This window comes from Artibeus jamaicensis, unplaced genomic scaffold (assembly GCF_021234435.1).
Source record: "Artibeus jamaicensis isolate MK-2021 breed Jamaican fruit bat unplaced genomic scaffold, CSHL_Jam_final contig_685, whole genome shotgun sequence".
Classification (NCBI taxonomy): Eukaryota; Metazoa; Chordata; class Mammalia; order Chiroptera; family Phyllostomidae; genus Artibeus; species Artibeus jamaicensis.
Genome location: NW_026521924.1, coordinates 7,435,913 through 7,458,611, shown reverse-complemented (window position 1 = coordinate 7,458,611; position 22,699 = coordinate 7,435,913). Strand labels below are relative to the sequence as shown.

At 40.3% G+C, this 22,699-nt stretch overlaps 1 protein-coding gene across 2 annotated transcripts in view; it reads right to left on the bottom strand.

Moving 5' to 3' along the window:
- Positions 1-510: 510 nt before the first annotated feature.
- PAK5 (p21 (RAC1) activated kinase 5) overlaps positions 511-22,699 on the bottom strand; it is a 290,608-nt gene continuing 268,419 nt past the window's right edge. For both annotated transcript variants that reach the window (XM_037136449.2, XM_053671246.1), the window contains exons 7-10: positions 18,041-18,167; positions 6,228-6,353; positions 4,495-4,629; positions 511-2,220 (exon numbers count right to left, since the gene is read on the bottom strand). In XM_037136449.2, coding sequence (XP_036992344.2) covers positions 2,065-2,220; positions 4,495-4,629; positions 6,228-6,353; positions 18,041-18,167 — 544 coding nt within the window. In that variant the 3' untranslated portion in view covers positions 511-2,064. The remainder of the gene's footprint in view (positions 2,221-4,494; positions 4,630-6,227; positions 6,354-18,040; positions 18,168-22,699) is intronic.

Genomic DNA, 22,699 nt, shown 5'->3' with positions numbered 1-22,699 from the left:
AGTTTCTAATAACACAATGGGAAAAAGGCAAACATTTATTTTTATTTGCAAGTGCAGTTTCTGCCAATAGTTAGTGCTCACAAAACCTTAAGCTACAGTAGCTTTTGGTAAACTCAACAAATAGCTTAAAAAATACTGAGTGATAAGAAATATTACAGAAAAATTTCCATTACTCTGTCAAAAAATGTTTGGAATCCAAAGTCCACTATTTTCTGCAATGGTTTTGATATTTATTGTGGTTAAAAAAAAAGATTTCCTTTTTCTTTTCTTTCTACTACATAGTCCTGGCTAAATTCATATAATCTGTTCCAGGAACTTTTAGGACTGCCATTTTTTTTTTTGGATTTTGATGGTTTTTATTGTTACACATTTATATTACTATTTTAATATTTTACATAAAACATTGACTTGTTGAGTTTTAGGAAATAAAATGACAGATTCTGTTTATAGTGAGGCATTTCCAGTTTGGGGGAAGATTGAAAAATCTAATAAGTAGACGGTCATTTTATGCCTTTTTTCTCTCTTAACTATAATAAATAATTAGCAACCTATTAATTACAAAATTATTAATTATGCTTAGAGCAACCAGAGCACTTCCACGAATTTAAGTTCCTATTTGTTACAGTCTGTAAAGTCATTGAGAAAAGCCTCTGGTTTTCCAGTTTGGTAACAAATGGCTTTTGTTTGATGCATAATTAATAGAAACTAATGATGACTATGTAGCTCTTTCAGAATTTTAAAGGCAAATCTATATTGGCCTACAGTTAACATGCAAATTCATCCAACAAGCAACACAAAATGTACTGTAGTAGTCATTCATTTTATCAACATTTGAGAAGATCTAGTCAGCAGCACAACTCTCCTATGCTGGAAACACACAACATGATTACAACTGAAGTCAGGTCACACCCTTCCTAGTTCACCCTCTAGAGTCGGTTCAGACTTCCAGCACAACACATGAACACTAGTGATTAATACTGTGGTACAAAGGTAAATACAGACAAGAGTTTGGTGTGTTAGCATACGGAGTTTTGAAAACAGTGACAAACGAAACCAAACATCTTGCCCTGTTCTAGGTCCTTTCCCTTTGTGAGACTGGAACATTCTGAAACACACAACTTGGGGGACTGAGTCCAATGATCCTAGCACTGAAGCTGTTCCTTGGGAGGGAAATTTGGCCACAAGGGGATGTCACACCCATTAGAGACAGGGCACCAGGGGAAATATCCTGGTGTGGGGAAATGGGTTTGTGACTAAAATAGTCTTAAAGGAAAATGAGATTTCTCAAAGTATTTTGCTTTATCCCAAAAAGTAGTTTGGTGGTATATTGTGGCTCAAATTTTATTTTTGGTTGGATAAATGAAATGTGTACCACCATCACCATCACTCTTAATTCTTCCATCACATAAGACACTTGTTAAGATAAGAAAGATATTCTATTAAAGCTGACGGTGATTGAGAGTCATTCAGTATTCAAAGTTCCTAAAGAATCGTTGGTTCTCTGAAAGGGATAAAAAAGTAGGAAAGGCTTTGTTCAAACTCTTGCTAGTAAACAAGTATTACTTCAACTGATACAATGGCTACGCGACATCAAAGTACTATAAATTATCAAAACTATCGTACAGAAAATTACAAATTCATTGCAAAATACATTACACTGCTACCATTAAGAAAAAGTGCTTTTTTGTTTTCCTTTCTTTTTTTTTTGCCAGAAAAGTATTCTTTCAATATAGAAAATCCTATGCGTTACCCTGCATGTGGCTAGGATGTATCATAACGGAGTTTGTACTGAGTCCTTCTGATTTGCTGGATGAAGGGCTGAAAAATATAATAATGACTTATGAAAGCTGCATTCCCAATGATCATGCCAGCTGTCAGTGGAGAGATGCCTCTTCAAGACACAAGAAGATGCCCTGGTTTGTTGAACCCTGCTGGTCATCACACTGTCTCACCAATCAGCTGGTTAGAATGCACAGGCCTTTTGCATGTTCTGTGATTTTCTCTTGTTCTCCTGAATTATTCTCATGTCCTCATCTAGCTTTGTCACCTAAATGAATTCTCTGATCAGTGATGCCTGTATTGTCTCATGAGGGGAACGATGCAAGATGGCGGACCTGCCAGTTTCAAGAATGGATGTCCAAGGAGTTCCTGGGCTGTGGCTCTTTGAGAGGGCTCCCTCACCAACATCAGGTCTAGGAATCCCCGGAGCATGGAAGAAACCTGTGAAAACATCGACACCATACTGAGGACAAACACAGAGAGCCAACCCAGTTCCCCTAAAATGGTATCCCAGCCAATTCCCAGAAATATCGTATCTTGCCATGTATAGTGCATACTTTTTTGCCCAAATATTTTAGGAAAAAATAAGGATGTGCTTTATACAGGGTATAATGATTACATAATCCTGTGTATAATGTACACAAAAACACTGGTGTGCATTATACAAGGCAAAATAAAGTATCATTCTATCAACATCAAATTCCAGAAACAGCTTAAGAAGATGTATTGCCTTTATTAATGTGTTTTCCTTACCTTCTTTAAGTTTGAAATGATAGGAGTAAGTGACAGTGTGATGAAGAATGACAATTTATTTACTAAATAAAATTATAATGTTAATAGTGATAATAGCAGCTATGAAAAGGTGCTTTCTGTGCACAGGCACTGGCCATTCTTGCTTGATGAAGTGTGGTAAACATGGAATAGCTAGCTTCATTTTTCTAATAACCACCACCATTTAGGCTTCTGTAAGAATATCTGACATGGAGAGTATTTTCCCCTTGTATTTCTTATAATTTAATTTTGAGGAATAGCTTACATTTATTCAAATGCATAAATGTTAAATATTAAGTATATATTTTATAATAGGTAAAACATACCTATTTTCACATATATTTATACCTCTTTACTCTCCATCTCTATACAAATGTAGAACATTTCTCCATTCTAGGAGGCTACCTCAGGTCCACTTCCTATGAGTACCCAGCTCCCTGCAAAGGGTCACCATTCCAATAGCATTAATTGCTATTGGAGGTTCTGACCTCCAATAGCATTAATTAATTTTTCCTGTACTTTTCCTTTCTAGAAATAGAGTCATAGGGTCATATAGTGTCAACTTTTCTCTGGCTTCTTTCACTCTTCATTGTATCTGTGAGATACAATGTGAGGCAAAGGTTTTATCCTTTTCATTGTTGTATAGTATTCACTGTTGGATTATACCACATATTTTTTTATCCTCTATTTGGGAAACAACCTTGGGCAGTTTCCAGTTGTTGAGCAGTTGGATCGAAGCTGCTCTTTTACATGAATTCAGAGAACATCACACTCATTTATATCAGGTATGACACTATTTTGATACCATTCTATTTAAACCACATTTATTATTTAAACTTAGTCCAATGCAGGAAAAGTTTCCATCTCCTGTTCAGTTCAAGTAGTCTCCCTTTTTAATGGGGGGGGGCATCAGGTCCATGCACCCTGTATGAGTAATTTTATTGGGGCTCTTCCCTAAGGTTTAGGGTTGAGGGAAGAGGAGATGCCATCATTATAAACTAGTCTCCCCTAAAAGACAGCCCCACTCCCCTCTCTAATTGTCATGAAGGAGATGGGAGGGGAGGTGTATGTAGGGCCAGTGTTTACAGTACTGGTCCTCTCAGAGGTCCCTGTCCTCATTGGTGGCCGTCTCATTTTAGCATCATTTTTTTTCTGAGTTTGACCTTACTAGTCAATCCTTGGAAAACAGGAGAGCTGTTACTTGACCCCTTGACCACGTCCTTCATCTCCCTGCACAGTCTAGCCCCTGACGACCTTTTTGGTACTAGCCTTTCTCCTTGCTCACTTTGCTCAGCCATAAGCTGTCCTCTTGGCTTATGAACTCTGCACTTATTATCTCTCTGCCTGGGACATGTTTCTCCCAGATCTTTGCATGGCTTGCTTCTTTCCATTCACATTACAGTTCGGGTGATCTCTCTCCAGAAAGGGCTACCTTTGCTCTTCAACCTTTTCCTGCAGACTCCATAACATCATGGTATTTTATTTTCTTCATAGCGCGTACCAGTCTCTGAAATTACTTTGTGCAGCTATTTGTTTGTAGTTTATTATCTGCCTGCCCAACTAGAATGCAAACTCTGTAAGAGTCAGGGAACCTGGGGCCTTGTACTGTGATATCCCCTGCAATCAGAACAATCTCTATCCTACAGTAGGTGCTCAATGAGGCAGTGTTGAGTGAAGCACCTGATTTACTCTTCTAGCCAACCCTATGAGAGGATCTGATTGTACCCCATTTTACAAATGAACTCCAGAGATGGAGGGGATGAATCCCTTGGTGAGTGAGCGAACAGGAAGAGCAGAGATTTGAATCCAAGTGACTCTAATTCCAAAGTCCCTGCCTATAAACCAGGTTCTACTCCTGGGTGTGATGTACCAGTCTTTAAAACTTCAGGGAGACTGAAAAATCCAAGAAAATTTTGAACTTGAGCAACAGATGCCACGTCTCACCTTGTGTAGGTCCTTCACTCGTGGAGGTAAACTGTCCCGGATCCTCCTCATTGCCTGGAGGGGAGGCTCATTAAAATAGGGGGGCTCACCATCAATCATTTCTATCACCATGATCCCCAGAGACCAGATGTCCACCTGTTAGGCACAATCCTCTGATTATTTCAGGCGCAGAGAACATTTTGCAACATAGGATGTGTCCAGGGAACCAACAGATTCATACTCATTCATAAACTAATGTGGTATTTATAATCTTTCAATATTTATAACACAGATTTATACTCAACACTGAATTGTTGAGTTACTGAGTGTTTGCTCAGAGGCTTCATTTGTTTTTTTTATAGACAACTTCAGTGAAGATCCTGAGAGTTAGGTACACATAAATATCCTAACATTCTGAAGTTTAGAACTTTATATAATTTTACCCTGTTGATTTAGCCAATTTTGGTGGCTAAGTGTCTACCAGGGCAGGTGAAAAAAATCCAAACTTTTATGTTATAAATACAGAGAGGAAAGTTACATTTAAGTTGTAAAAGAAATAAGAAGAGTTTTTGAGATATTCATAACAAACTGCAAAGAGCTACATTGCACAACACGGTATACTCTGATTCTTCTACTGATTGGATTTTTAAAAACAGTTCTGCCCCCACCCACCCACCCCACGCTTTGGAGTTCTTTCCTTTGTGTTTTATCATTTTGAAGCAGCAAGCACAAAGTCCTGCTTTATAAAACCATTTTCAGGGAATAGAGAAAAGGAAGAGATGACAAGCAATTCTTTCTGAGTAAAGAATGGGGAGCCTGGACAATGAGAGGCCCCAGCTGTGCTATAAATTACCAGTTACAGTCCCTTCCCTGTTAGAGCCTCACTACACCTCTTATCAGTTACCTGCATTCCTGTTATAACCCTGGCAGTGACCTTCATGGAGAATTTATGCTCTTGGAACCACAGTGAGAAAAATCAGTTGAGTACTCATCCAAGGGCAGGCACGCAAGGGAAAGAGAGCAGAATCTGCCTTAACTTATGCTCATATCCTTAGCTCGTTGATCCATGCCACTTCTTCTGTGCTGCTTCCCCTCTCTTACAGTCTCCTTCCGCACCACAACACGTGGCAACACTGTGCCGAGCCCAGCTGGAGGGAGCTCCTCGCCTCAACTGTGTGTAGTGTCTAGCATGCTTCAGAGCCTCTACTCACACTACTCTTCCTCTAGAAGGCCTCCCATTTTTACAAATCTAAACCTTATCCCTAAAGTAATTATGAGCAATTGTTTCCATTCCAGAGGAAACAGGAATTATGCCATATTCTGACATGTAATATTCACATATGTTTTTTTTCTATGGGAAAACATTATCGCTTATCTAATTACTACCTCTGTCTCATGGAGCTGTTTCTGACCCTCTGCCCTTTGAATCATCACACCTGCTTGTCTGTGCGTGTCTCTGGCCACTTTTCAAGTTGCATTATCTTGCCCTGTGGTTGTCTGCCATGGAGGGGGTATCAGAGTTTGAATCAGTCTCCCCCAGTGTCCATCTCAATAAACGCCCTTAGGTCAGTGTTGGGGCAACATCCTCCCTTCTGCCACTGCCTCCTCTGTGATGAGTCTAGTGAATGGGGGCCAAATGTGAAGTTAAAGGTCATCACCCTGATCTCTTGTGTTCATTAACTGTCTCAGAACCACTGTATCCCTGAGGGTGTTCAGGCCCTGCCTCTCTCAAACGATAGCTGTCATCCCCTTACCTCTGTCCCATAAGGCAGCCTAGAAATCACCTCAGGTGCCATCCAGTAGGGAGTGCCAACCAAGGATTTCCTCTTCGGTACCTCTTTGGAAACTTGAGCACAGAAACCGAAGTCAGATAACTTTATCTGGAAAGTAAAGGAAGGCAAGAAATGAAAAACTTAGAAATACTGGCTTGAAGATCCAGAAATACATAGAGACTTTAAAATTCAAAACAAAACGGTCTCATTAACAGGTCTTGGAAATATTGGTGAAGGAGTTGTCAAACCCTTTTAGTGGAAAAGCACAAGCCATTTTAATAAAAACAAACTAACAAACAAACAAACTCTCATGCCTCCAGCAGGTAAATGTTTAAACTCCTGCTGCTCATATCTTCTATAAAATACTGAAACCAAAACATTTACAAATTAAGTATACTGCAAACAATAAAGTCATTAAAATTCAAACCCACAACTTCAGTGTAACAGATGAGTGTAAGTAAATTGCTATTCTTAATAAGAGTTTTATATAAACTGCTGCAGCTAAGGTTCTTTCGCATCAAACACATTTAGATTTCTAAGTACCTTGAGAGATTCAAATAAACAACCTGACTGCTGCATTTGAATTATTGCAAGACCTCATTTATATAGGATATGTTAAATATTGGCTCACTTTTTCTTTTTGTTTTCCTCCTTTGCTCATGACCATCAAAGTTGCAATATGAGCAAAAAGTTGGAAATGGCATCAAAACTGAGTGTTAGCACTAGGGGTGTGAGATGGTGACCCTAATGAGCCAATGTACATGTATGTTCTTTATCTTAGATATTATTTTTGAAAAAGCCTGAAAACTCTTGCACTGAGCTTTTAAGAATACTCTTAAGAATATGCTGAACCATTAGGCACTGTGCCAGTTTATATATTCCAGATGACATGGATTCAGTTTATTTCTAGAAGGTATGATTCCTGTTCATGATGATCTGTTATGAACTTTGATGGCCTCACTGAAGAGGACTGCCCCTAGGGTCGTTAGTGATGTAATGGAATACACATTCAAAGACAAGTCATTCAGGCATTGGTTGGCAATGGTTCAGAATGGTCATTTGAAATTTAAATTTCCATAAATCAAAGGTAAAGTCTCAATGGCACAAATTCTCCCTTGAGTCTCTTCATACCTCTCTGAACATTTTTCAGCATTTTTTCCCTGGCTCTACCTCTGCTGCCTATACCTTAAATATTGGGGCTACCTAGGGTTCAGGTTTGAACTCTCCCCTCTTCTCTTTTTACATACTCTTGCCAGATACTCTTTTACCTCCCATGCTTAATACAGACTTCTCTCTTCCAGTCTTAAACCTATACTTCCATCTAGTATATTTCCACATGGAGTTAATCTTTCTGAAGGGGATAAGGTCTGTGTCTCTATCTAATTTTTGCATGTGGATATCCAGTGGTTCCAGCACCATTTGTTGAAAAGACCATTTTTACTCCATTGCATTGCCTTTATTCCCTTGTCATAGAAAACTTGACTACATTTATATGGACATATTTCTGGGCTCTCTATTTTGTTTCATTGGTCTATTTATCTATTCTCTTGCCAATATCACACTGCCTATAAAGATGACAGTGTGAATTGTCACTAAAGTCAGGTAGTGTCAGTCTTGCAACTTAGTTCTTCTTTAATATTTGTTGGCTATATTGTGTGTTGATCTTTTGCCTGTCTGTGTAAACTTAAGAATTAGTTTGTGAATATTCACAAAATAACTTGCTGGAATTTTGACTGGGATTGCACTGAATTTATAGATTAATTTGGGAAGAACTGGCATCTTGACAATATTGAGTCATCCTATCCATAAACATGGAATAGCTCTCCCTTTATTTAGGTCTTTGGTTTCATTAATCAGAGTTTTGCCTATAAGATCTTGTACATATTTTGTTACATTTATAACTAAGTATTTAAATTTGGGGTGGCACTAATATAAATAGCATTGTGTTTTTAATCGCAAATTCTATTTTGTTCATTGCTGCTATATAGAAAAGTGATTGACATTTGCATATTAATGATATATCCTTCAACCTGGATATAATTCTTTACCACTTCTAGGTGTTATTTGTGTTGATTCTTTTGGATTTCCTACATAGACCATCATGTCATCTGTGAACATACAGTTTTATTTCTTCCTTCCCAATCTGCATATATTTTATCTTTTTTCTTGTCTTATTGCATTATCTAGTATTTCTAGTATAATATTGAAAGGAATTGGTGGGAAGGGACATCTTTGCCTTTTTCTTAATCTTAGTGGGAAAGCATATTCAATCCTTAAGCATACTTTAAAGCCTGATCACTTTTCGCTTCCTCCAGAATTTTTTTCATGTGTCCATATTGATCTTTCTCCTTTCTAGATTTGAGAGAACTCAGCACTCACTCAATCTTGAACTGTTTCCTGTTGCTAATTTTGTTCCTCTGGATAGAAGCAATATTCCTCAGGGGCAACAGCTTTGCCTTTTACTTGTGAAGTCTTCCCGTGTTCCTTAAGAGCTGGGAAAGAATAGGTACTCAAGAAACAAATGCTACTAGATAGATTTTATTTTATATTGACACATATATATGATAGCAGGTCCTGTAATAGACACATTGGTGCTATTCTGAAACCATCATTGACTTACTGAAGACAGTTGTTTCTAAAATCAAAGTTAAAGTACAAATGAATAGGATATTTTAGATATTATGAATGTGCTTTTTCTTCTTCCACTTCCTTGTTCATAATCTTCTTCCTAATCAGGACAATGTCAGTGATGGTGTGGTTTGGGTTGAAGGAGATTAGATTGCTCCAGATTAATGCTAAAGAAAGTTGGTTTAGTGGAAAGATGATTTTCATAATGGCTTGGACACCAAGAATCAAACCCAGATTTCCATGTGGTATGAAGAAGAAAGCTCTGGGTCCATGGAAGCTGGTCCACAATCCTTGGTGCCCTATTATAAAAGGAGTTTACAGTTCAGAGAAGTGGAAAAATCCTACAGTCCTGGGATTACGTGAAGAAGAGAATGAAGAGCAGTGATTTGACTACATCAGGCCTCAACTCTTTATTATATATCACTTCCCACCACCCCAAACAGATGATGGTGGGCTTCAGATATATCCGAGTGGCACAAATCCCCACACAAAGAAGGGAGAGGAGGCAATATTCAAAATATTTAATAACCAGATTCACCTACACTAATCAGAATCTAGACAGAAAGTTAAGTGGTATCCATCTTTAATGAGGCAAAGGAAGTTGGATACTCCAATGACTTGAAACAGTGGACATTTACCAACAAGCATGAAAATATGGTAATATTTTTAAAATGACTATAGATATGCTAGTGAATACCAGCTGAACATCAGCCTTGGCTATGCTGAATCTGGTCTCCATGAAGAAATGGCACAGAATGGATGGAAGTAAACCTAAGCAATGTTACTGGCTTCCATGAAACCATCATAAACTCATTGAAGACAGCTCACTTCACAATCAAATATCTGAATAGCACACATCCCCACAAGTGCAAGGGAGAAGATTTTTGTGCGTTGTGCAGAAATCCAGAAGCTCCATCAAATCTCAGAGAGGGACTGGGGAAGTAGGTGCTCACTGCAAGCCTATAGTTGAGATATGGAGTCAGCCCGAAAGATGACTTTTAAGACTATGGCAAGAGGCTGGAGCTGCAAGGTACAGCAGAGATGTACTTTTGAAAAGTCCAGCTGAGGGAACCTGTTAATCCTAGTGGTCCCCAGTCCAGGTAGCAGAATGGGCCAATTTTGTCAGGTCAGGGACTACGGAGGAACAAGAAGATAGTCTTCTCTCCTTCATCCTGAGGTCCCACAATTCACATTTATCTCCTTTTCTCCCAGACTCCACCTTAAGAAAGATGAGGGTGGTAGGTGTGAAGAGGGAGTAATGTGATGGCCAAATCACAAGGGCTGAGGTTCTAAAAGTACCAGTTAAAACTTATAATAATGTGGTTAAACTTTGATAGGTAATGTTTAAATTATTTAAGCATACTAAAACTAATAGACTGAATTTTAAAAGAGTTTTGAAAAAAATCTAGCCTGTGGAACTTTGTGTAGTTCCACAGACTAGATTCCACTTTGTGAGTTGAGGTAAGTTTTCACAATTGGTGAAATTATAATTTTGCATGTGCATGTGTGTGCAGTTATTTTCAGAGCTTGTTTATGAGTGAATCTGTAACTCTACTACACAGATGGCAGAAGAGGAACAGTTTTGCCAATTTTTTTGGCCTGTAAATTTAAGAAAGCTGCATGATTAAGGAGTTGAACATATTTGCATTTTGGTATTGATACTTTTTAATGTCAGTATCTCTAGCATGGCTTTCTCTTTATGGACTTACACAAAATGACCCCACACTTGCCAGAGTAATAATTATCTCCCTGACAAAATGGAAGATGAGAAATTGAAACTCGACCCTTGGAAGTTAGGCCTATTTTATTGTCGGAGTGCAAGTGCTTCTGCATATGTATTTTTGACTCATCCAAGTACATAAAGGAGACAATTTCCAAAAGAACATAATTGCACACAACATTCATCCAAATAAATCTGCAAGTAGATAATGAGAACTCAAGTAATGAGTATAATAAGGCATTGTAGGCAGACCTTAAAAGCAAATCACATAGACTCTCAGCTGAGCCTTATTTTAGACAGAATTGTGCAGTGTGCCTGCTTAGGAAACCACCTTTGTCCTGCTAATGCAGTTAGGCCAAGAGAACTGTAGCTAGCACATTGCCTGCTCCCTTAAAGAAGAACATGGAACTCGCTTCAAGGGGGCCAAAGAACTAGAGTTAAGAGCACAAAGCTGCTACTTAAACCTGAGATCCTATCCATTTCAATGTGTCCTGGCTAGGAATCAGAGGCCCCAGAAAAACATGGGAGGCAGAGCAAAAGAGGCTATCCACAAAAGTTACAGGTTTAAAATAGAATGTAAAACTCTCATTCTGTAAATTGCATACACCCTAAAGAATTCTTGCATCTGCTCCAGGTTTTTGCATGGATACAAAAGCAGGCTTTTGAGCCTGGTTCCTGAGTGTTTCATATAAGGCAATGGTACCCAACATGTGTAACATCAGCAACCCCTGGGAACTTGCTAGAGATGCAGGTTCTTGGGTACAGCCCAGACTGACTGAATCAGAAACTCTGGGAGTGGGGCCCAAGAATTTGCTTTTTTTGCTAAGGTCTTCAGGGATTTTGAGGCTCACTAGAGTTTGAGAACTGTTTTAAGAAGAGCAGTGACTTAGGGACCAAGGAACAGAGAGGTAACGGAAGGGGCCAGAGAGATGATGATGCCCCCGGCTTAAGGTCCACTTCTTCAGCTGCCATGCCCAAGAGCAGGAGGAGGGTATCACGGTGGCTAAGCTGAAACAGCCAGAGGCTTTAGCCAGTCCCTCTGCCATTTGGGCAGTAGGCACTTGCCGAGACTATACAACAGTATTTGAGTGGGACTCAGATCTGAGTCTCCTGACTTCCCATGCTGCAATTCCTGAATTAGGAAAAGTAACCTGTGTGGAGTGGCAGGGAAGGGAAGACAGGTAGAGACTTGGTGTAGCTCAGAGACCACTGGAAAGAAATGAATTTTAGTTGTTAATACACAACCAGCCTTACAAGAAACATTAAGTGAACCTTTCAGGATGGAAGGACAGTAGATAGTAATAAGGAACACCAGTAATTGTAATTACAGATACAAATTAAAATATAGAATAAATGTAATTTTTTTGTAAAAAGAAAAGAAAAGAAAGAAGCTATTTAACAGGACCAAGTCTATGTTTACTTAAGAAGAACATTTGGGAAATAGCCTTCAGGTCTTCTAATTATAAAATTCTAGTTATCTGAGAGACAACACAACTCAAATGCCCAAGAGACTCAGGCAAAAAATATCAATGAATTACATGGTCTGTGTGAAAAAACAAGGGGTGTACACCTTTGGGAAAGAAACACTGACTTCCAGCTGATGGTCAGGGGCACAGCAAAGAGGGTGTGGGAAGGTCATAAATCCCTGGTTGCCAGTCTCTGCCCCCTTACCTATTCTTTACCCTCCCTTCAAGTCCTGTGGGAGAGGGACAAGCCACCTTGCATTGTCTGTGGACATTGTGTTCATTTGGGCTCCTCAGAAGCACACCCTGAGACAAGAATTCAGTGCTAGGGAGATACAGGGAACACTAGCAGAGAAATGGGTAAGTACAACAGAAAAGAAAAGGCAGTCGGTCAAGGGTTAATTTAAAAAATTACCCAGCAAGTTACCACAGTGTAAACTAGATCTGAATCCTGCTGAGGAAGTCTGGGAGACTGTGGAGGACCTGTGCCTCAGACCTACTGCACGCAAGGCTGAGAGCTGCGGTATTTATACACCAGCTCCCATTATCTGTTTCTGGGCTGTTCCTAGGGAGTGTGGATGTTAATTCCTTGGAATTTCCAGCCTGCCTTGTACTAGAAAAGCAGACAACTGGGTGGAGGGAGAAAATCCCCAGGTAAAGAGATGCAGCTGGTGGCCTTTGGCATTTGGAGGAGGAGCTGGTGAGCACAAACTGGAAGTTCCGGGTGGGGGCCCAGCAGCATCTGCCCTGGTGCTACTCACCCTCATAACACAGCCTCCATTCCTGCCATGTGTGAATCCAGGCACGGCGCTGCCTGTGATTTTTTGGCAGAGAAGATAGAAATTGGAAATTTCATGTGAAAGCTCCCAATTTTTAAATTGTGGCAATTTATAGCAAAAAAATGACCAGAAAGATTACTTGTGTGTGTCCCTGTTGGTTGTTTGTTTGTTTTTTTAATTGTTTGCAGTGGGGGGAGGGAGAGAGAAAGTGAAATATCACAATATCGCTTTGTTGTCCCACGTAATGCATATTTATTGGTTGATTCTTGTACGTGCCTTGACCAGGGAGCAAACCTGCAACCTTGGTGTATGGAGAGGACTCAAACACATGGACCTTCTGGGTCTGGAGACTGTCCCTTTTTAATAAAGGCATTGAGTGTAATGGATTTGAATTTCATTCCAACCAATGAATTTGATAAAAGTTGATCACTCACTGGCTAGTGGCCCCTGAGTATCATCTCTCAAATTCAAGCCCCAGGCCAAGAACAGACTGTAGATGAATTGGCTCAGCCCTCAATTGCAAGGGTGGGGTAGGGACTGCCCTCTCTCTAAGTGTCTCCCTTGTACCTCATTTACATCTTACAGCTTTACACCAATTTCTTCACTCAGTTCTTACAACCACTTTGTGACATTTAATTTATTTCCCCTCTCAAACCCCAAACATCACATTCCCCTTGCTTAAGACAAATTAGTGATTCACTGGATATTATTTCTGCCATGGACAAATAATGACCAATTTACTTTCAGTTGATAGCAAATAATTTCCTTTCTAGTTGTCAAAGAGGCCAGAAAGAATTTATACTTTTACATCTGAATAACTCACTTAAACAATTTTGTTTAGAAATAATTAAATTTCAAAATACAAAGGAAATTGCAAAGAAACGTGGACCCAGCACCCCCTAATATTAGCATCTTATACAACTGTAGGTCCATATCAACGCCAAGAAATCGCTGTTGGTATAGTACATAGAGCTTATTCCAATTTCATCAACTATATCTGTAGTATATGTATGTCTGTATATACGCTGCAATTGTATTACATGGTAGCCTTGCATAATCACAACCAGGATTGTGTACTCTACTGTACCCTCACCAAAAGATTCCCTAGTGCTACCTCTGTATAACCACACACTCTGAGTCCCTAGCCCCTGGGAACTGCAGATTTTCTGTATATTTCTATAATTATATTATTTCACAAATGTTACATAGATGGAATTATGCAGTGTAATTCTTTTATATAATAGCTTTTTAAAAATTCATCATATATTCCTTGAGATTCATCAAGTATCCCTTATTCACTCCTTTTAATATTTATTTATTTGTTTGTTTGATTGTTTGTTTATTTATTTATTTTTGGCTGAGTGGTATGCCATGGTACAGATGCACCACAGTTTAATTAACCATTTTCCCTTTCAAGGATATAAGGGGAGTTTCTAGGTTTGGGTTATTATGAATAAAACTGCTGTAAACATTTGTGTGCAAGTTTATGTGCTGAAATAAGTTTCTATTTCCCTGAAGTATATGTGATATGGTAAGTCCATTTTTAGTTTTGAAGGGAAATGCCTATTTTTTATAGTGACTGTACCATTTTATATTCCCACCAGCCATGTACGAGTAAGAGGTGTTATCATTGTTTTTCATTTCATCCATTTTGATAAATGTGCACTGGTATCTTCTAGTTTTAATTTGTATTTCTCTAAGGGCTAATGACATTGAATGTCTGCAGACAGGAAGCGAACCCAAGACAGCTTGTGTGACAGACAATATTTTCCCCAAAGCCAACAACAATATTGCCCTGTCCATAAACTCTTCCTCCATGTGACTCAATTCCTCTCACTGAGGAAGGTTTTCTGTTCCGCCCCCTCCCCAAGTCTGAAAGGGCTGTGACTACAGTGGAAGTGACACTATCTGACTTTAGGCTATGTCATAAAAGTGTCCTGCACTTCCACCCTGTTTTCTGGGGACATTCACTCTTGGAACACAGCCTCCATGCTGCAAGGAAGGCCATAGGGCGAGACCTTGTCGCAGGTGTCCAGGCCGCCGGCTCCTGCTGCACACCCTCCCATCAGCCAGCACTCACTACCTGACATGTGACGGAGGAAGATGTCTCCCTTCATCGTCTGACCACAGGTCAGAGCAGCACTGGCTAGGTGGGCCCAACCAACTCTCAGAGCAACGTGACAATGCTAAAATGACTTCTGCTTCAAGACGTTCAGTGTTGGGGTGATTTGTTATAATGACAATAAATGAACAAAAATGTCTTCTCCATAAAACTCCATGGTCTAATAGATTAGTACAAACTGTATTCTCAGACTTTTCTTAGAGTAACCACATTCCATCTAAAACCACATTTTTTCTGTCTAGAAATTGAAGAAGCCCCGTGGAGTCAACACAGTGCATTGTTCTTGAACCTGGACGAGCACACTCTGGCCAAGAGAAACAGGATCCGCTCAACATGAGGCTTGTACCCTCTTCCTGGAACAGTCACACCCCTGAGAGCAACAGGCTTCATCAGTCGGAAGTCTCTGCTATAAGGTCACCTCTTCAGAAGGGCCTTCTCTGACTGGTCTCTATAACTGACCGGCTCTGCCCCATCCCCCCTCCTCCCCCTGCTTAAATGAAATAATTCCAGCAGCCTTAGTGCTTATCACTGCCTGTCTGGTGGTGACTTTATTTGTGTAGTTATCTATTTCTTTATTACCACACCTCCGTGCCCCTAATATATTTAATGAAGTAGTGATTTTGCTTTATTCCTTCTTAGGACCTAGAACCATCCCTGGAGCAGTTGACTTTCAGGTAATATTTATTGTATGAGTGACTCAACAAACCAATAAGACTAAAGCACTAACAATGTGCTGGTCCCTGTGAACACTTTGTTGGGTGCATGGAAATGCAGACAATGTTTGAAACAGGTTCTGTCCGAGAATGATAATGAATGATTCAATAACTTTAATACCTTGTGGGGAAGGGGAGATATTTAAGTGAGCTGTTAAACAATGAATTATTACCTTAGTGTCATGTCTGATTTTTACATCTGACATGTACCTAGAGCAAGAAAGCCTTTGTCATATGTCTCCAGAAACGAGGAAAGGAAGTCTGGCTTGAAAGTGCCCTGCTTTGCTCTTTTTGCTTGCACCAGTCCCCAGAGCTGGTTTGTGGACCAGTTTTAATGCTTTGCAAATTGTGCTCTGAGGGCAGGGGGCCTCATCTCTGGCTTTCCTGAGTCAGGCCAGGAAAGGGGTCCTGCTGTTTTCCTGTAGCTCTCCTGTTCTGTGGGAAAGTGTGCAGAAAGGGGAACATATTCGTCCCCTTCCTGCATCCACATCCCTTAACACTGTGACTTAGCATCTTCTCCAATCAAGAGGTAAAGTCTATTTCCCCAACCCTTACATCTAGGCTTGACCTTGTGACTGGCCAAAGGGATGTTAGCAAACATGATGTAAGGCAGTGGTGGGTGCAGAAGTGTGTGTGCACTGGGCTTTCCTCTGATGCTGCTCTTGGGAACCTGGCCACAGGAAGCACATGGATGAGCCTGGGCTAGCCTGCTGGGGGATGAGTAACACGTGGCTATCACCCCCGCACTGTCCTGGCTGAGGGCCAGCCAAGTGCCAGGCAAATGAGGGAGGCTGTCAACTGCATGCAGACCACAAATAAAACAGATAGTTGTGCTGATGCCACCTGGAGCAGAGGTGAGCTGTCCCAGTTGAGCATGTGCTGACTCAGACTAATGAACAAATACATGGATGCTGTTTTAGGCCACTAACGAGAGTGTTTGTTATAAAGCAAAACGGACTGCTATATACTCTTTTTAAAAGTTTTTAGTTAGAACAATGCAGAAGCAGGATTTAAAGCTGTCTGTTAAACATAATCCCAAGTTTGCAAATTATATGTATATAATCTTCATATAGAAAATAATACAATAATAAATAATAACACAAGAAAAAATGATGTGTTTTGCATACTCACAAGTGTAAATCTACTTCTAAAAAATAAATTTCTGCTTTAAAATTGACAATTCTTTTTTAAACAAAAGAAAAAAAGCCAAAGGGCTGTCGTTTGCCTCTGGCTGCCCTCTGGCCATTCTGGGCAAATTCTGATGTGACATGAATGTTTTCCACATGGCTGAGGTTGCTGGGTTGTAACACGGATCATCAGAGGAACAGCTGGCTCCATTCATCCTAGAGCTCTTACCTTTAATGGAAGTTTCAGGGAAGTTAAAAGGACCTAAATAGCGAAAACTTATTCTTCAAAACTTCCATTTAAACCTTCTGTGGAACGTCAACTCATTCTCATCTTGGCCGTTGAATTCTAAGTTCTTTCATACCACGGCGTGGCTGATCAGTTTCAACAGTATCCCTTGAGGAAGTTGTGATGATGGGAAATGCAGAAATCTAGGCCTGGAGACATGCTCCTGTGATGGGTATCTTTAGTTTGCCCTGGATCTTATTTCCCCTACCCTTTCTGAGCCCTGGGAGGCCAACCTGTGTTTACTGATGACTTCCTATTTGCTTTAGCCAATGGGAAGCATCCACAGGGGAAGGGAAGGAAGGACCAGAGTGAGGCTGGGGTGTTGATTCCCCCAGCTCCCATCCTGCAGCTTTGCTGTGGTCTGGTTTCCACTGAAGCCCTGACTCCTGCCATGCAGCCCTCTTCACGCCACAATATCTGTCTACAGGCTCTGGTAGCCAGTTCCCACCTCCCCAGGTAAGAGCAACACTGCATTCTGGAGAACCACACTAATCCTCATGTGCTTTTCTAATCCTCCTGACTTTTCTGCCTCTGCCCACACCTTATTAAGCTCTCCTCAAATGGTCCATTGCAGTGTGACATCTGTTTCCTGCAGGGACAACGACAGATACTGCAGACATGTATACTCACAAGAACAGGGTCACGAAGTCCTAGAAAACACGATCTCCTCCAACAAAATAAGAATGTGGCAGAAAAAGAAATTTCCATAGTTTTCATTACTTCCTGTACTCATTGTTGATGTAGAAAATTATCCATCAAATTTGAGCCCCAGATAATTCTGACTAACAGGATGACACAGAGGATGGTGATTTCCTTTTTGTAAGACGTTTGGGAAGGACAGTGGGTGACTTGTGACTAAAGAATGAGAATCATGAGAAAGTGCTCTTAGGAGAACAATATCCATAATGGGCAAAGGGGCAAGCTAACACATGGAGGGGCCCAACATGAAAATCTTACCCGCCCATCGCTCGTCAGGAGGATGGAGTCACTCTTTATGTCCCTGTGAATCACTCCCTGATCGTGCAGGTAGGAGAGAGCTCTCAGAACCGACAGACACACAGTAGCTATCTGTTCTTCATTCATTCTAGAAGGAAAATAACATTTAAGAAGCAAGGACAGATTTCAGAACATCTTTGAAATGATCCAGAGACGGAGCTCCCTAGCATTCTAGCGAACCAGCCCATATCTGGATGGGAAATCTACAGGCAAGGAAAAGGAATTCTTTTGGTTCTGATTCACAGACCTAAAGCTGTTCATGAGGGTGACAAGGTCCAAACATAAGCCAAGGGCCAGAGATGTCCATTCACTGTTTTTGTTTTTGGACTGTTAATGAAAATGTACTTTTTGGACTCTTATAGGTTATTCCTTATACTTCCACAGTCCTACAGAGAGTGTGCACTGAATGGCATCAAGATTCCAGGAGTTTCTGCTATGTGACCCTGAGCAAGTTCTTCAACTTCCACAGATTTTTTTTCTGATCTCGGAAATGGGGACAACCTCAGTTCTCTCCAAGGCAGGACTTGGGCAAAGTGATCTTTGGACCACAGAGACTTGCCCTGCCTCTCACTAACAACCCCCCTCCCTCCTTCAAGAACTGGAAGTTTCTTACACTCCAGATCCTTCTTTCAAGAAGGAAATTGGAGCTAGTTAGTTCCTAATAACTAAGTGTGAAGGGACGATGCTTTAATAGATGCACCATGGCAATGAGAAAGGCAAGACAGCATGGGACATGGTTCCCACATTTCATGGTTGCACCCCTCTGAAAAAGGTATTTCTGGTTTCAGAGGAGATTGCACTGGTAGTATAATGTATTTAGTTCTAATCTGTGACTTCCTTGATGAAATGCATCTCAACTTCATTCATTTGATACAAAGTAGGCATTGAAAAGAACCCTGACAAAGGGAGAACTCTAGAGACATGAGTGGCTACCTGAAGCCTCTCTTCCAGATATATTTTTATGAACTGTTTTATATGTAAGTTACATTTGTCTTGTTCTTAGGTCTCTTTAGTATATTTGTTTCTATAAATTAGGTTGCTCTTATGTATTTGGGTGGTGGGCATGTCAATGGCTACACTACCAGGAGTCTATCAGCTGACATGTTGGTAAAGAAAGTACAGTGTCCTTTTGTTTTTAGACAGTTTCACAGACTGGGAGCTGTAGGGGTCATGATTGAAATCTTGCCTCATTTTAGTGAGAAAACAATAGCACGTTTTGTTCTTCACAGGGTTTCCCAAAGCTTTCTTGCTTCCTTGCATTCCCCCTATTGTTTTTCACTAATGACTTGGGACATTAGCTAATATCCAATGCCTCTCCTTCATAACAATCATCTCTTAACTCTTTGGCATTATACTTACCAGCAAGACTAAACTTAAAGATTCCCACATGTAACATTTTGTACATCTGTTCCTTAGAACATTGCTTCTCCAAATGTGGTCCATGAACTATATAAGCTTTGGCATCACTGGGAGTTATTTATTTATTATTTTTAATATATTTTATTGATTATGTTACTATAGTTTTCCAAATTTTCCCTTTTGCCCCCCTCCACCCAATACCCACATTCTCTCCAGCAGTCCCCCTCCCTTAGTTCATGTTCATGGGGTGTGTATATAAATTCTTTGGCTCTTCATTTTCTATGCTATTCTTAACATCCCCCTATTTTGTACCTACCAATTTATGCTACTTAATCCCCATTCTCCCCTTTCCCCCTCCCAACTGATAACCCTCCATGTGACCTCCATATCTATGACTCTGTTACTATTTTGCTTGTTTGTTTTTTTAGATTCAGTTGTTAGTAGCTGTGAATTTGTTGCCTCTTAATGTACATAGTTTCAATCTTCTTCTTTTCCCTAAATAAGTCCCTTTAACATTACATATAATAATGGCTTGGTGATGATGAACTCCTTTAGCTTTACCTTCTCTGGGAAGCACTTTGTCTATCTGCACTTCCTTTTAAATGATAGCTTTGCTGGATAGAGTAATCTAGGTTGTAGGTCCTTGCTTTTCATCGCTTGAATACTTCCTGTCAGTCCCATCTTGCCTGCAAGATTTCTTTTGAGAAATCAGCTGACAGTCTTATGGGAACTCCTTTGCAGGTAACTGTCTCCTTTTCTCTTGCTGCTTTTAAGATTCTGTCTTTATCTTAATTATGATGTGAATTGGTGTGGTCCTTTTGGGGTGCAACTTGTTTGGGACTCTCTGTGCTTCCTGGACTTATATGCTTATTTCCTTCTTAGGAAAGTTTTCTTTCATTATTTTTCCAAATAAGTTTTCAATTTCTGGCTCTTTCTCTTTGCCTTCTGGCAATTCCTATCATTTGGATGCTGGTACATTTGGAGATGTCTCCGAGTCTCTTTAGCCAATCCCAGTTTTTTCTTGGAAACCTTTTTTCTTCTTGCTGTTCTGATTGAATGCTTTTTTTTTTCCTTATGTTCCAAATCATTGATTTGATTCTGTTTCATCCCCTGCACTCTTGGTCCCCTGTACATTTTTCTTTATTTTGCTTAATGTAAACTTCATTCGTTCCTGGGTCTTTTTTATGCTGTTGCCATACTCAATGAGTTCTTTAAGTATCCTGATAACTATTGTTTTGAACTCTGCATCTAATTGGTTGGTTATTTATGTTTCATTTAGTTCTTTTTCTAGAGCTTTGTTCTGTTCTTTCATTTGGGCCATATTTCTTTCTATCCAGCAGCCTGGATTCTGGCAGCCTCCCTGTGTTTGTTTCTGTGTATTAGATAGAGCTGCTTTGACTCCCTGTCTTAGCAGAGTGGCCTATTTTAGAAAAGCACACCTATAAATTGAATGAGGCAGAGCCTTAGGTAATCACCAGGGTGGGGCAACCCATGTCACCACTTTGTGGCTCTGTGTGGGGGAGGGATCAGAGAGGGGACAACACTGCTGCCTGGCTTCTGGAGTTCTGCCTGAGAGGAAGCTGTCTCCTGGCACTCACCCTATGTCTAGTCACTTCATTTTCTCCCCATATACCACTGGGCACTTCTAGTTATTGCCCTGGAGCTCAATCCCAGAGAGGATGGGTCTGTGTGAGTACTAAGTCCATGCAGGCCCTTTAAGAGGAGTCTCCTGAGAATCCGGCAGTTTCTTCTGCTACCTCACCCCCCCAACACACACTGGTTTTTACAGCCAGAAGTTATGGGATTTATCTTCCTGCCACTGGAACCCTGGGCTGGGTGGTCTGGTTTGGGGCTGGGATCCATGGGTCCTGAGGTATCCCTCCCAGTTTTTATCCACCACAAATGAATGTGGGGCCACTTCACTGTCTCCGTGCCTCTTCTCCTCTCTGTGCCTGTCTGCCTGCCTCTGTGTCTCTGTTCCGCCTGCCCATCTGAATGAATGTGGCTTCTTTAAATCCTCGGTTGTGGGACTTCCATATAGCTCGATTTTCTGATGGTTCTGACTGATATTTATTATATAGTCTAGCTGTAATTTTTTCTGTAGTTGTGTAAGGAGATGAAGTGTGTTTATGCTTCCATCTTGACTGGAAGTCCTGTTCTCTTTATTTTTTAAATCCTCACTGGAAGATATCCTCTATCACAGTGCTGGAGGCCTGAGGCTAGAGGAAGCACAGGGGAGAGTTTGCCTAGGAGAGCTGCTTTCCACTCTTCCTCATGGCTGTTCTTGCAGACCCTACACAATGACCCTGCTCTCTCTTACTCGTTCCTCTTCACCCTTTGGAATTTTCTTCATCACCTGGAAGCTTTTTAAAATTCGGAATATAACACCTCTGTACATTGAATTGGGGTCTGTATTTTAATAAGACCCACAAGTGATTTGCATATTAAAATTTGAGAAGCACTGTCTTAGCATATACTCTTTTTTTTGTGTATACTTTTTTTCTGTGTTTTAATGTCCCTTTCTTCCCACATTCTATCTTAGTAAACTCCTGTTTATCTCTCAAAACCCAACTCAGATTTCACCTCATATTGAAAATCTTTCTTGACTCTCCCTTATAGAGACATTCAGGTATTCTTCTTTTTTAAAAAACAAAATTTCATTGTTTATGCTATTACAGTTGTCCCACTTTTTCCCCGTTTACCCTCCATGCACCCACCTGCCCCCCACTTCCATAATCAGTCCCTTCACTGTTGTCCATGTCCATGCATTCTTCATATATATCCTTTCACTAATCCCTTCACCTTCTTCCAATCAGCCCCCACAACTCCCCTCCCCTCTTACAGCTCTCAGTCTATTCCACGATTCTATGCCTCTGCTTCTATTTTGCTTATTAGTTTATTTTGTTCATTATATTCCTCTTATAAGTGAGATCATATGGTATTTGTCTTTCACTGACTGGCTTATTTCACTTAGCATAATATTCTTCAGTTCCATTCATGCTGTTGCAAAAAGCAGGATTTCCTTTTTTGTGTGCTGAAGTAGTATTCTGTTGTGTAAATATACCATGGTTTTTTCATCCACTCATCTACCGATGGGCACTTAGGCTGTTTCCAAATCTTGTCTGGATTTGGAAGCAGCTATTGTCAATAGCACTGCTACAGACATGGAGGTGCATAAATTCTTTTGAATTGGTGTGTCGGGATTCTCTGGGTATAATCCCAGGAGTGGAATTGCTGGGTCAGAAGGCTGGTTCATTTTTA